The 15,898-nt window shown below is 42.7% G+C and overlaps 1 protein-coding gene across 2 annotated transcripts in view; it reads left to right on the top strand.

The window, feature by feature from the left end:
• Positions 1 to 15,898, top strand: part of Mark1 (microtubule affinity regulating kinase 1) — a 109,362-nt gene that overhangs the window by 49,249 nt on the left and 44,215 nt on the right. For both annotated transcript variants that reach the window (XM_041635301.1, XM_041635300.1), the window contains exons 4-5: positions 14,165 to 14,213; positions 15,738 to 15,803. In XM_041635301.1, coding sequence (XP_041491235.1) covers positions 14,165 to 14,213; positions 15,738 to 15,803 — 115 coding nt within the window. The remainder of the gene's footprint in view (positions 1 to 14,164; positions 14,214 to 15,737; positions 15,804 to 15,898) is intronic.

Raw genomic sequence — 15,898 nt, 5'->3', positions numbered from 1 at the left:
CGAGTGACTTTGGATTCCTAAGAGAATCTTACAGGAAATTCTTAGTTTGCTGTTTACCAACATTTCCGTGACTCTATTGAACCAGAGCCTTCTTCCCACTGGCCTCAGAGCCAAGTAGCTCTGCATTTTTACGCATTTCTCCATAGAGATCTGTCTCTGTACTTTTATGGGCTCCTTTGACAATCAGGAGAACTCCAGATCACTGACATGTCTGCGTAGTGAGGATTCGTGTCTGCTGTGCTCTTCTCCTGGGAATGTGAGTTAGCACAGTGCTGATGTGATGTCGTCCTGGGGACATCTCTTCTCGTAACTCGAGCACCCATCCTACCTGGATGCATCTGTGCCAGTGACAGAAGGCTCCCTCTCTGGGCTGATGAACCTAAGGACACTCATGCTGTTCTGGGCTGAAGCCACTATGACATGGAAGTATAACTCACCCATGTGCCAAGGACCCTAAAACACGCCAGTTTCTACACTGCCCACCTCCCACCCATATTTTGTACTTTTCCCAGATCACTCTGATAAGTGGAGTGATTTCAGGTGACACTTGAAACTTCTGCCAGGATACCCTGGCAGTACTGTGACACCCCATATGATCTTTCCCAGTTGTTTCAAGTCTTGAATCGCTTCTTTTGTCTGTTTTATCGCTTTTTCTTGATTTTTCTTTAAGGGATTTGTTGATTTCTTCCAATTTTTTGTTTGCCTTTTCCTCCATTTCTTTGAAGGAATTTTTCATTTCCTCTTTAAGGACCTCAAACATTCTCCTAATGTTATTTTTTAGGTCATTTTTTTCTGCTTCATCTATATTTGGATGTTTAACTCTTGCTGTTATAGGGCCACTAGTTTTTGCTGGTGTCCTATTGCTCTTTGTGGTGTTGAGTGTGTTCCTACCTTGCCTACCCATCTTTTCTTCTGACTGGTGTAGTTGGGCTGTGTCTCTGGGGATCAATCTTCCAGGTTCGAGTGGATCCAAGGCTCAGATGGTTGCTCCTCGTGGTGCAGTCAGGGCCACAGTTCCAGTCACCCCAGAGTTTACTCTGTGTTCCCAGGAGACTCTCAGTGCTCCTGGGGGTCCCTCTGCAACCCCTGAGGTCATTCAGCCCTGCTCCCAATGAGGTAGCTGCCTTGGGCCTGCTCCATCAGAGGTCACTGGCTCAGGGCTGCTCCCTTGGAGGTTGCTGATTCACACCTGGTCCCACAGAGGTCTCTGGCTCGGGCCTGCTTGACTGAGGTCATTAGTTCAGGCCTGCTCTGGTAGAGGTTGCTGGCTCAGGACTGTTCCCACAAATGTTCCTGGCTTGGGCCTGGTCCTGCAAAAGTCTTTGTCTCGGGCCTGCTCCCTCAGCAGTCGCTCCCTTGTATCCATTTTATTTTTTTAATTGTACTATTTTATTTTATGTGTATGCATCTTTTGCCTGTATGTTGTGTCTATGCACCACATGCATGCAGTTCCCACAGAGGCCAGAAGAGGGCACTGGATCCCCTGGATCTGGAGTAATAGAGGGATCATGTGGATGCCAGGAGTCTTCTAAGAGAGCAGCCAGTGCTTTCAACCATCTCTTTAGTCCCCTATTTTCATTGTATTTTTAAGTTTATTACATATCACAAAAGTGACTCTGTGTCAGAGTGATTTTCTGACTGTAAAAAATCTAAAGAAGAAAAAAAGACAACACAAAACAAGAGTCGGGCATGGCAGCACATGCCTGAAATCCCAGCTGCTAACGGGGCAAAGGCAGAAAGGAGGCTCATGAGCTTGATCCCAGCCGAGGCAATCCATGCATGGGCTGAGTATTCGCCCATTTAGTCTTGCTACATGTGTATAGCCTGAAGAAAATGTGTTGTCCAAGTCTGGTTTGAGTCAATAAAACCAGAGTAATGAGAGTATTAGGGTTTTGGTTTTGTCTTTGTTTTTTGTTATTTGTGTTGTTTAGTTTTTCGAGACAGGGTTTCTCTGTGTAACAATCCTGGCTGTCCTGTAGCTTGCTCTACAGGCCAGGCTGGCCTCAAACGCACAGAGATCCACCTGCCTCTGACTCCCAAGTGCTGGGATTAAAAGCGGGTGCCACTGCACAGCAGGAGAGCATTTTTTGTGAACTGGACTGTAGACGGCAAAAGCTCTTTTTTAATCAGAATGATGGACTATTTTTATGTCTCTCCCTCTCTCCTCCTCCATGTCTCTCCCTCTCTCCTCCCATCCCCCACTCCCTCTTCTTCCTTTTGGCATTCTGCAAGAGTCAGCTAGTGAGATGATCCCTGGTGCTGATTTGCTCGCCACTCTGTGCTCCATGAAACTAGCAATCAGCAGCACACCCTCACCTCGATTTGGCTTTGGAGAAAATACTGAAAATAAGGATGATCATGAAGTGATAAGTGAGGCTTGTATCTGTCACACACAGTATGAAGATTGGTAGGAAGCGTGTTTCACACTCAAGTGTGATGAATTTTGAGGGGAAAGGTGTCCATGTGTTTTAGAAAGTGATACCAGCAAAATTACTGCATCTACCCCAAGTGTAAGCTGTGCATTCACAGTTAGGCCAGACTTCCTGAAGCCAAACTGTGTTTCAGGTAGCCTGCCCTCGTAGATGTCATGGAAGTGTGCAATGACATATTTTTGGCATATTTAACATGCTGCATCCAAATATAAAAGTATTTCCAAAGCAAATATGTCTAATGAGTGTATACTGAGAATCTGATTATTCATGTCCCTCAGATTAAGATGTCAGTCTCTCAGACAGGCATAATGGTGTACTTAATCCCAGACTCTGAATGTAGAGGCAGGCGGATCTCTGAGTTCAAGATCTGCCTGATATATATATAGTGGGCTGCAGGATGGGCAGAGAGACCCTGTCTTAAGAAAACCAAAACAAGAAAATAAATTTGGGAAGTTTTTTTGTTTTGTTTTTCTAAGTCAGGGTTTCTCTGTGTAACATTGGCTGTCCTGGAACTCGTTCTGTAAATCAGGCTGGTCTTGGACTCAGAGATCCAGCTGCCTCTGCCTCCTGAGAGGTGGAATTAAAGGTGTGTACACCACCACAACCACCTGGCAGAATAAAAGAAATTTTTAAAATAAAGGACTCCAGTCATTGCATGTCTGAATGTCTGAGTGTGATAAGCTCAGACAGCTAGAATTTGTCTAGAGGTCGTCCACAGTCTTCAGGGAGAAATTGCTCCAGAAGACTAGCTTTGGCCCTGCATTTCTCCAGGGTTGTCTGGAATATCACCTGATGCTTATTCTCTCCCCTGGTGATCTGTAATTAGGAATTTCTATTTAGTAGAAATAAGAAGTAGAATACAGTGAAAAAGAAAGGCAGTAATTAGAAGTGAAACTGTCTCACAGTTCAAACTAAATGTCACTGAGCCAGATACACATGGTCACTAATTAATTCTTGATTCAAGAAATATTTATTCAAAGATTGTGTTTCTCCGTATGTTTTCTTCTGTCCTTTCAGCTTCTCCCTTCCTGTTTCCTTTTAGTGAGGTCATTGTCCTGGCTGTTACATGGGAAGCTCTGCAAGGCTTCACTGTAGGACTTCTCCCTCTGTACTCTCTTCTTAGGCTGACCAAAGGTAGCCGAGTATAAATCTTTACCAATAAATCTATTGGTGAACTGGGAGTTTATCTCTTCACCCCAGACTACTCTTAGATATCCTTCTAACTTTCCCTCCGAGACACCCAGCCACAGAGTTGAACTCATGACCTTGCCATACCTACCCAATGCCCCACTCACCTCATCGTCCTATGACCTCTTGTGAACAGCAACTTGTCCCCAAAATCATGTAAGCTACAACCTCAAAAGCACCCTGGCTTCTCCTTTGTCTTCATGCTCACCTGATAGTGGCTGCCCTTCCTCTACATGACCTGAATGTGTTCTGTTCTGTCCTGCATGTCTTTCTGCAGACATGTATTTAACATGCTGGTCTATGCTTACACTTTTAGGAGTTCCATTTCTGGTAGCCTAAAACTTAGACTCATTAACACATGACTGAGGGCCCTACTTTCCTGTCTACCTCAAGGACCATCGGCTCACACAGCTCCTCCCCTCCTCATGCACCATTCCTCCAGCTTCAGTTCCCACCAGGTCCTCTTCACGCTCTTTATTCTAGCTACCTGGCCGTTGCAGATTTTCATCCCTTTTTCTGCCTGACACTAACTCCCTCCCTCACTTCCTCCTTAGATGTTTCTCCTTTCTCAGACAGATCTTTCCTGTTCCCATGGCAGTTTTGAATCCCCTTTGTACTAGGATCAGGCATTCAGAACTAAGGAGTTACTTGGTTTGGAGCAGTAGTTTCTTTGTATGCCAGCATTTTGTGAACCCTAAAACTTCTGATTTCTGGGCCTTGAGTAACTGTGGACTATGTGTCCGCTTCTGCTGTGGAAGAATTCTCTTAGGGAAGCAGAAGAGGCCAGGAATACTGGCATCATCTGTAAACTTTAGCTTGGCTGTTTCAAAGGCTAGAGCCCATTTAGTTATTGGGAGAGTCTTCCACCCTCCCACGTGTGACTAATCAGGTCTGCTGCTTCCTTCCCACCTAGAGGCCTGCTAAGATCTTGAAGGACTTGCCTTCCCCATGCCTCCAGCTAGGTCCACTTTTTCCATCCCATGGGCCTGCATCTTGGGTCTTTCCTGCCTTGTGCCCCCAAGTAGACTCTGCTGGATAGGTCATACTTTCCTCCAGGACCTCTTCCCTGCCCATAATCCAGGCTCTGTTTCTTCTCACACTGTAAGCAGTCCGTCTCCTTTGCAAACTGGCTTCTCTGAGCTGCTGGATAGGCTCTGCCTACAAGTACTAGGCTGGCCTGAGCTATAGAGAGAGATGTAGGCTACTGTGGACTACATGAGACCCTTCCCTAAACAACCAAAGCAAAGCAGAAAACAAGCTAACAGAAATTAACTTAAATTTTATACTGCTACTAGTAGTTTTATAAAATATCTGACTAAATTGATGTCCCAGTAAGATGTCTGAAGGCTAAAAAAGGAGATCATAATGATTCCATAAATGATAAAGCTGAGCATTCAATCAGCAGGGCTCTGTTAACATATGCACAGCAATTATAATCTCTCAGTGAGTTAGGCTTCCAGTGAGTCTAGGAACCAAATGTCTCCTGCAGGGAGACCCACACTTGAGTTCACTAATTGGCCAAAAATGCTGCCAACGATGCAGACACAGGCGCAGAGAAGGTTCCCTGTCCTCTTAAACCCACGTCAGAATGAAGTACTTGAAAAACTAAGAAGGCTGTGCTGAAAGAGCAGATGTACACAGCCTCTCCTCCCCAGGCCCTGTTCACTGTAACTGAAGTCAGCCTGGCAAAGCGAGTTACCTGGGACAAGCAAGCCGTGGAGAGGTCCTCTGACATGAGGAGGCCACAGGCAGCACGGCAGAGGGTCTGATAGGAGCCAGACACAAGGCTTTTCATAGAATTAGAATGCCAGATGACGAGGCCATGTCCGGTCCACTAGTTTAAATACAGCAAACTTTTTCCCACCACACATAAAAGAAAATTCTCCTGAGGCCTAGTCCTGACCTCAGGCCTAACCAGGAAGGACTGAGCAGAGTAGTTTTCCTTTCACAAAACTGAAGGTCGTTTGGTGACTTCAGCTACCTGGAGCGAAGCCAGGAGCCTAGAAGGAAGCAATAAGGGCCCTGAACAATTAGAGTAGCTGTCTGCATCTACAAAGTAAAGAGCCTCCTTTATAGATAGCCAAGGCTTCCTTTAGTTCTCTTAACACCATTGTACCAAATATTGACTTTATCATCCAGTTCACAGCAGACCTGAAGGACCTAGCATACTCCAAGCGCTCTGGCTAATTCATGGGTGCTGCAAGCAGCACAGCGTCAGGGCTTGAAAACGAGAAAGAGAGAAGTAGAAATCAGAAACTCGCATGGTGTAGACCTGGAATCCTTGTGAACGCGCTGCTTTTTTTACTTGTCTTCAGACAAATGATGCGTGGAGAAGGGATGGTGTTAGTGAAAACTGTCCATCGGGGTGACGTCTACCTGCAATCTAAAGGCTCTGCTCCTCTTGCCACCTTCCTATGGAAGGCAAGCACTGATAAGATTGATGTCTTGCTGGTGAGACGCCCTTTGTTAAAAGATGCCCAGCTCACTGGCTCTCCTTCCTGCTCCCTCTGACTCAGAGGGTTTCTGCAGAAGATTCTGCTATTAATGTCTACCTCCCTCATTCTCTATTCTCTCTCTCCTGAGCCCACCTAGGAAACAAAGAGGTTTAAGTAGTACTGAGAACAGTTTTAGATCTTCCTGCTATCATGTGTTCATTTGGCCAGAATTATCTAGATTCAGGGTAGACTACTGGTCTCTTAGGGATACCATCATAACACCATGCCGTGGAATAGGTGGCTTAAACAATAGAATGTTTTATCACTGTTCTGAAGGCTAAAAGTCTAAGAAGAAGGTATTTGCAGGGATGGTTTCTTCTGAGGCTTTTTCCTTGTCATGCAGATAGCTGTCTTCTCAGTATCCATGCATAGCAAGTTCTACACCCCAGCCCGTCCTTGGTAAGTCTTCCATCTGTAAGGATATTGATCATATTGGCCCTTATGGCTTCTTATAATTTGAACTCTCTTCTTAAGAGTCCCTTCTCCAAGAACAGTCATGCTAGGAGCCAGGAACACGCTCTAGCTCATATCAGATAATGGACCATATGCATCTGGCATGTGTTTCTTTGGGTGGAGGAATGGTTGCTGGTACAGGATTCTGCCAGTTCATTTTTCATAATTAACACATAATACAAAACATCACATGACTCTTAGCAGCAATTGCTTCCTTGTATGATTGCCATCATTTTAATTTTGGTGGTTTGAATAAGAATGGTCTCCATAGTTTCATATATTTGAATGCTTAGTCACCAGGGAACCCTTTTAAAGAATTAGAAGGACTAGGAGGTGTGACTCTGTTGGAGGAAATGCTGGGGATAGGCTTTGAGCCCATACCATGCCCAATCTGTGGCCTGAGACCAGAATGTAGAACGCTTAGCTACTTCTCCAGCACCATGTCTGCCTGTGTGCTGCCCTGCTGCCCACTATGATGATAGTGAACTAAGTCTCTGAACTGTAGCAGGTCTCCCTACCAATTGGATGCTTTCTTTTATAAGGGTTACTTTGGTCATGGCTTCTCTTCACAGCAATAGGACAGTGACTAAGACATTAGCCAACATGCTTCCAGCCTGTACACACTTCCATGTTCTTAGTTGTTAAAACTGTTCTCATTCTTTGTCCAAATGAAAGATTGAAACAATATATAAGGCATCTTGGAGATGGAGGAGCTCTAATAGCTGTGTATTATTGTTTTAATTTTTTAAAATTACTTTCTGATCAGAACATTAGCTCTGCCTGTAAATATCTTCTGTGCATCATCTCCAGGTGGAGTGGGAGTGTTCCTTTAAAGTACTATTTTTGTTAAATGTCTTAGGTTTTACAAGATTACTATCCCAGATTAATCTGTTTTTGATAGAACAGCTACATTCCAAGTTCCAACCAGAGACTAAAATCTCATGAACCCAAATTGTGCCAAAGCTCCGCTTTTATTTATTTATATTTTTTATTGATTTTATTGAGCTTCACATTCTTCTCTGCTCCCCTCGCTGCCTCTCCCCTCCCCTTCAGCCCTCTCCCAAGGTCCCCATGCTCCCAATTTACTCAGGAAAGCTTATCTTTTACTAATTCCCATGTAGATTAGATCCATGTATGTCTCTCTTAGAATCCTCATTGTTGTCTAGGTTCTCTGGGATTGTGATTTATAGCCTGGCTTTCTTTGCTTTACATTAAAAAAACACTTATGAGTGAGTACATATGATACTTGACTTTCTGGGTCTTGGTTACCTCACTCAAAATGATGTTTTCTAGCTCCATCCATTTGCCTGCATATTTCAATATGTTGTTATTTTTTTCTGCTGTGTAGTACTCATTTTGTAAATGTACCATGTTTTCCTTATCCATTCTTCAGTTGGGGCATTTAGGTTGTTTGGCTGTGACAAACAATGCTTCTACGAACATAGTTGAGCATATGTCCTAGTGGCACGATTGAGCATCCTTTGGATATATACCCAAAAGTGGTATTGCTAAGTTGTTGTAGTATGAGCAGCGGGCTGCTTCCCGCCACCTGGCTAGCGAGCGGGCCACTTCCCTGCAGCCCCAGCTCCCGGCTGCCAGCTAGCTGTATACCCAAAATAATTACATGGAAACTGTATTCTTTTAAACACTGCCTGGCCCATTAGTTCCAGCCTCTTATTGGCTAGCTCTTACATATTGACCTAACCCATTTCTAATAATCTGTGTAGCCCACAAGCTGGCTTACCAGGAATGATCTTAACCTGCGTCTGCCTGGAGTGGGAGAATCATGGTGACTCTTTAATCTGCTCCTTTCTCCCAGCATTCCGTTCTGTTTACTCCGCCTACCTAATTTTATGTCCTATTAAAGGGCCAAGGCAGTCTCTTTATTTAACCAATAAAATTAACACAAAACAGAAGACTCTCCCCCATCACTAAGTCTTGAGGAAGGTTGTTTCCTAATTTTCTGAGAAATCGCCATACTGATATCCAAAGGGGCTGTACCAGCTTACACTCCCACCAGCAATGCAGGAGTGTTCCCTTTACCCCACAACCTCTCCAGCATAAGTTGTCATCTGTGTTTTTGATCTTGGCCATTCTTCCAGGTGAAGATGGAATCTCAGAGTTGTTTAGATTTGCATTTCTCTAATGACTAAGGATGTTGAACATTTCCTTAAGTGTCTTCAGCCATTTTAGATTCCTCTGTTGAGAGTTTTCTGTTTAGGTCTGTATTCCATTTATTATTGGATTATTGGTCAAGATGACCAATGTCTTGAGTTCTTTGTATATTTTGGAGATCAGACCTCTGTCTGATGTGGGGTTGGTGAAGATTTTTTCCCATTCTGTAGGCTGCCGTTTTGCCTTGTTGACCATGTCCTTTGCAAAGCTCAGCTTTTTAAAAAACAAAAACAGCTAAATAAAAACTCATTGGGGACTGTCTTGAAGGGCACACAGCTCATCTGTTCCCTTAGATAAGTTGTTCTCAGAGATGGAGACATCAGGGCTGGAAGGTGGCTGAGAGGACAGCACCTGCTGACCTTACAGAGCAAGAGCGTTTGGTTCCCAGCACCACCTTTAGTGGGTGCCACAACCACCTGTAACTCTAGCTTCAAAGAGCCAGACACCTTCTTCTGGCTCCCCTGGGGACCTGCCCACACATGCTGCACGTAGAAACATATTCAGACACATCGAATCAAATCAAATAAATCATTTTTAAAGAAAATATATGTAGACATTAATCTGCTTCCATCACTTTGACTTAACATCTTAGCCAGTTTACTTCTAAGAAAAAAATGACTTGGCAGTGATTTTATTAAGAATAATTAATGTTCCCTGTGTGGCAGTGTTGCCCTCTTTTGTAACTTGGCATAATATATCAAGAATGAAGAGGAGATAAAATCAAAGAGCCCAGGGATCCTGCTTATGCCATGGCTCATGGATCGGTCCTTCAGAACCCAGGCAGGGCCTGTGCCAGTTAGGGCAGGGTAGCAACTACCCTTGGTATAGGAAGACAGTGCTTGCTGGAAGCGTAGGTTAAAGAGAGGAACAACTTTGAAATAATACAGAATTTATGATGAGCAGTGGCGCCACATGCCTTTAATCCCAGCACTCAGGAGGCAGAGGGAGGTGGATCTCTGAGTTCAAGGTCAGCCTGATCTACTGAATGAGTTCCAGAACAGCCAGGACTTATACAGTGCTTGTCTCAAAAAAGGGAAAGAAAGAAAGAAAGAAAGAAAGAAAGAAAGAAAGAAAGAAAACACAGAATTTAAGGCATAAATTGTATTCTTTGTCCAATGTAGGAAGAACATTTTTTTTCTGTAGTTTAACTTTTCTGGTTAGAACTATACTTTATCTACATGAATCACATTCATAAAGTCAGAATAAATTTGTTACTATTTCTTGTTGAGTTCTATTTTATGAAAGGAGATTGTAATAACAATCAGGAAACAATCTGCCATTAAAATCCTATACCTGATTTTAATCATCTGCACCTACTTAACCCACACCTTGCAGTTTCATTAGCAACTTACATCTGGTATTTTCAAATTGCCCACGTTATTTTATTACAAATACATGACTCATTGGTTTATGTAAAATGTAATTGTGTTGGACAGATTCCAAGGCCCTCTCCTGCAGTGCCTGCCTCTCGACATCCACTTCTGTGATGATGGACAAGACCTAAGACTTTTCAGACAGTAGCATGTAGGGCGGTAAAGAGATCCTGGTCCCATGATCATGTTTGGCATGAACTGTCACACTAGCGGGTACTCTGAAGACAGTGAGTGCTGACTTGAAAAAAAATGAAACTTAAAATTTTACTTTAATAAGTTTACTGTGTGCCCTTCAGTAACAAAAAGGTGAGAGAAAGTGGATTCCATTCAGAAAGCTTGTTGTGTTGATCGCGATGGGACCTGGCAGTTCCAGGAAGCGGAGGAATGCTGGACACCGAGGGAAGTCCAGCTGGAAGCAGGAGTGTACTGAGATGAGGCTGTCTTGAGAGGTGGCCTTCCTTGCTCACACATGCTGAAGGCGTTGGGAGATGTCTGTGATGTGTACTGCTTTGTGTTGGGCTTAGATTCCTGTGCAACAACCAAATGAAATTACTTAGCCCTGCACTTGGGATAAAAACCATTGTTCTGAATCAGTTAAGAGTCAGCAGCAGACTGGTGATACTTGAAGCATAATAAAGCGCTCAAGGAAGAGCACATCGAGTGCCAGGAGGAGGGGCTGAGAGCTCAAGACCCAGGAAGAGGGCTTGGCAGAAAACTGAGCAGCCAGAGAGACAGGAGCTGTGGGATCTTAAGTGTGTTGAAGGTCACAGAGAGGTCTGACTTCAAAAACATACTTCAGTCGGGCAAGGCAGTCTTGAACATACAGAACTTGCCTTTTAGCCTATTTACTTACTTGTAATTTTTAATTGTTAAATGTAAAGTTTATATTACAGACTTCTTAAGATGTGCTGAATGAAAGTGTGTGTGTGTGTGTGCGCGCGCACGCGTGTACAACACCAAGGCTTACATACTTCTTTGACCTTGTGTAGAAATTATTCAAGATATCTAGGGAAAGCTTTTTTTGTAACATCTAAACATTAGTAGGTTTTCAGTTAGAATCTATTTTTTAAATAATTTATTCACTTTTATTTCATTTGCATTGGTATTTTACCTGCATGTATGTCTGTGTGAGGTGTCAGATCTTAAGTTACAAATAGTTGTGAGCTGCCATGTGGGTGGTGGGACATGAACCCTGGGTCCTCTGGAACAACAGAAGTCAGTGCACTTAATCTATGAGCCATTTCTCCAGCCCTAGAATGTATTTTTATTGTATTTCATTTTGTTAATATGTGATGTGGCCACAAACTTAACATTTACAGCCAGGTGTGGTGGCACGCGCCTTTAATCCCAGCATTTGAGAGGATCTCTGTGAGTTCAAGGCCAAGCTGGTCCAGGACAGTGAGACCCTGTCTCAAAAAAAAAAAAAAAAAAGAAAAAAGCTAACATTTACCATTTTGCTGTTGGGTGTCAACAACTGTCATTTCATTGTTGTCCACCTCCAGAGCAATTTACAAATCCCTTAATTGAAGCTCTGTGCCCATGCGCAGCCTACCCACAGCCATTCTGTTGGCACTTGGGGCAGCACTGCTCAGTATATGCTCATGAACTGAGCTGTCTATCTGTTGTGAGTCGTAGTCCTGCAGTGGTTGTGATGTTGTAACTAGTTTGTTCTGTTTGCTGTCATCCGCTCATGGCTCATCCATGTTGTGTGGTGGACTTTCCGCCTGGTACCACATTTTGTTATCCACTCTTCTGAACCCTCACTTTCAGCCCTCTCACATGTGCAGTCTATAGATTATTTGGTGATTCTTTTTAACTTTGGAATACTGTTTCCCACGGGACTGTATCATTTTCCATGGTATCTTCTCATCTGGCCATTAGCAGGGGCACAGAGACCTAAGCTCTCTCCATCTAATGCTGTCTTCAGGTTTGCTCTGTCTTGTCCTGATCTGTACGACATGGGTCATCCTAATGAGCATCAGGCGTCCTCACTGTAATTTGATTCCCTCGTGACTAATTATGCCGAGTATCTTTTCATGCTCTCTTAGACTGTTAATAGATCATTAAGAAACATTGCTTGGGGCTGGAGAGATGGCTCAGAGGTTAAGAGCACTGACTGCTCTTCCAAAGGTCCTAAGTTCAATTCCCAGCAACCACATGGTGGCTCACAACCATCTATAATGAGATCTGGTGCCCTCTTCTGGCATGCAAGCATACATGGAAGGAATGTTGTATACATAATAAATAAATCTTTAAAAAAAAAAAGGAAACATTGCTTGTGGTTACACTGATTTTAGGTTTTATTCTGACAAAACATGTCTTCACAGGTTTTTTTTTCTAATGTTGCCAAGTCTTGGTTCTCCTATTTTCTTGAACAATTTTTTTTTTTTTTTTTTTTTTTTTTGGTTTTTCGAGACAGGGTTTCTCTGTAGCTTTGGTGCCTGTCCCGGAACTAGCTCTTGTAGACCAGGCTGGCCTCTAACTCCCAGAAATCCGCCTGCCTCTGCCCTCCCGAGTGCTGGGATTAAAGGCGTGCGCCACCACCGCCCAGCTCTTGAACAAATTCTTGATTTTGTTTTTGGCTCTGACATTTATGCAGCCAATATAAAGAAGAAGATACCGAGTCGTGCTCTTTTTTATATTTCATGATTTTTTTAAAATATTTATTTATTTATTATGTATACAATGTTCTGTCTGTGTGTATGTCTGCAGGCCAGAAGAGGGCACCAGACCCCATTACAGATGGTTGTGAGCCACCATGTGGTTGCTGGGAATTGAACTCAGGACCTTTGGAAGAGCAGGCAATGCTCTTAACCACTGAGCCATCTCTCCAGCCCCCATATTTCATGATTTTTAAAAGCATTTTATTAATTCGTATGTGTATGCATGTGTGCCATGGTGTGTATGGGGAAGTCAAAGGACAGTCTGTAGGAGTGTGTTCTCCCTTCTGCCATGTGGGTACTGCATATTAACCTCTTCGTCAAGATTGACAGCAAGCACTCTGTAGCCACGTCACTGCTTGACAAATCAAACTCTTGAAAATTGGTCCACATAGATTTTTAAAGTTAAGGGGCAAGAAAATTTTAACATTCATATTATTTTGTTATATTTAACATATTTAATCGTCCTCCTTTGGGGGCTAGAGAGATGGCTCAGTGGTTAAGAGCACTGGCTGCTCTTCCAGAGAATTTGGGTTCCCAGCACCCACACAGGGTTTACAACCATCTATAACTCTAGCTCCAGAGGATCCGATGCCCTCTTCTGGCCTTCGTGGGCACTGCACAATGTGGTGCGCATGCATGCATGCAGCAAAACGTATAAAATACAAAGAAATAAATCTTTTTTTTCAAGACAAGGTTTCTCTATAGCTCTGGCTGTCTTGGAACTTGCTCTGTAGACCAGGCTAGCCTTGAACTTAAAAATAAATGAATCTTTAAAAAGTCCTCCTCTTATCTTCATCTTCATCCTTTCCCATATCTCAAAACAGACTCACTATATAGCCAGGCGTATCTTGAACTCATTGTTTTCTTGCCTGAACCTTTAAGTTCTTGGATTATGGGCATGTGCACCGTGCCTGGCTGTTTTATTATCACTTAATACTACTCTACAAGTCTACTTGAAAGTGCTTCTGAATCTTTCACAAAGTGTTGGGTCAGCTGAAGGAATCAGACCCCCACCCAGGGCAGCTTGTTTCTGGTGACTAGCCCTCACGGAGCATCTCTAGTGTCACTCCCATAGTCTTTTCCTCTGCTTCTGGACATTCAGAGTTGTTGAAGAAAATGTTTCATTTTGTATAACCTCATATACCAGAGACAGACCACTCCAGTTCGTCTCCTCAGAGTTCTGTGAGAAGCCAGAAATGAGTACAGAGGGCTGTCTCATGGCTCATTATACGGAAGTGGAACTGAGAAGAAGGTCTGCGCTTAGGTTCTCTGCCGGAGCCGGCAGTCTTGTAAGCAGGGGATTATTTTAAAATGGAATTCCAGGTGACTTCTGCTTGAGGTTTTCTGTTCTTTAAACAGCAGTATGTCTTGTCTTTTCTTAACAGTTGTTTCGGGAAGTACGAATAATGAAGATCCTGAACCATCCTAACATAGGTATGAAACCTGTACATCCGGTTAGTGCATGACAAAACGTTTCCCTTCACGGACGGGCGTCTGTGTACGATTTTACTGTTGATCTCCATAAGAAAGAAGAAGAGTGAAAACTCAGGGACGGTGACACGTGGTGGTGCAGTAACACAGTCCTGTGGTGCTGGGCAGCTGTCCTCTGTGGCTGTCGCATCTCCTGCTTGCACCGCACTGCGGTACAATTGCGGTTAATGCACATAGATTCCTATCTCCTTGTTAAGTCAGAGATTGCATGTCATCAGCTATTAATAGAGTTACATATATTTTACTAATAAATATTTGAGTTTAGTGTAGTATTTTGTATTTTGAAGAAAATAAGGCATTAATTTCAATTTTATTAAATTGTTTCAGTAAGTTTTGATTTTGCCTCCCTTACAAATAAACTTATTAATCAGATATATGTTATATAAAATTAGTTGACTCTAAGTAGTAAAAAAATTACTTTTAATCTACTTTTTTAAAAATATTGTATCATGCATCTTTAAAGATTTTCTCTGTATGTAACTATCAGTGTGATCGTTTGTGGTGAATAATCTCCACTGTGAGTCTAGTTCTGCTTTTATCACAGCTGTTTTATTGTCCATAAATGTAGATTTGTTTTATACCAAACATTAACACTTCATGATAACCTAATGCTGCACCCTCTCTTTCTAAGCTCTTGTGAAAACTTCTGATTTTAAGATATCTCTCTCCCTCTCCCTCTTCTGCCCTCCCTCCCTCCCTCCCTCCCTCTTTCTCTATTGTTGTTTAGGTTTTTGAAACAAGGTCTTTGTAATCTTGGCTGGCCTGAAATTCACAGAACTTCACCTGCCTCTGCCTCCAAGTACTGGGATTAAAAGCGTGCACCACCACCACCCCATAAGATTTCTCTATTTATTATCTTATTCTAACTAGAAAAGGTTATGGCTTTTTCTTATCAAAAACGGTTTTAACTCATAAGTTTGCTCTAGACCACTTTGTAGTGGGGTGTAAATAGTTTCCTTGCATAGAAATAATAACTCTTGAGTGGCTTTTTTTGTTTTAAAGTTAGAATTATTCCATTTAGCGACTATTCTGATATTCTTCTTAGAGTTGCCTAAGGTGTGCAGAAATAACAACCATTTTATGCTGTCAGCTATAGAGTTGTATGTAGTAAGTCTTTTTCTGCCCCATCAGCCAGATCCCAAGTAATGACATGAAGACTTCTTATTAATTATGAAGGTTTGACCTATAGCTTAGGCTTGTTCCTAACTAACTCTTATAACTTAAATTAACCTGTTTATATTAATTCTATCATGTGGCATTACCTTTCTTCTATCTTGTACCTCCTGTTTCCTCTCTGTGTCTTCTTCCCAGAGTCCTCTCTGTTCCCCGCAAGACCCACCTAACCTCTTTCTGCCTAACTATTGGCATTTAACTCTTTATTAAACCAATCAGAAGGCACCTTGGCAAAGACACATCTTGACAGTGTAAACAAGTATTCCACAACAGTTATGTTTCTCCTTTTTTCAGTGAAACTGTTTGAAGTTATTGAAACAGAGAAGACACTCTACCTAGTCATGGAATACGCGAGTGGGGGTAAGAGAGAGGGGGCTCTTGGTCCATGGAATTCATGGTGCTTGGCGGCTCAGGATAACATTTATGCCTTCATCGTGTTTGTAATCTATAGTTTT

Source organism: Microtus oregoni, unplaced genomic scaffold, assembly GCF_018167655.1.
Source record: "Microtus oregoni isolate MIOR12 unplaced genomic scaffold, Mior012 000047F_ref0000412, whole genome shotgun sequence".
Classification (NCBI taxonomy): domain Eukaryota; kingdom Metazoa; phylum Chordata; class Mammalia; order Rodentia; family Cricetidae; genus Microtus; species Microtus oregoni.
This window is presented reverse-complemented; position numbering and strand designations above follow the sequence as displayed.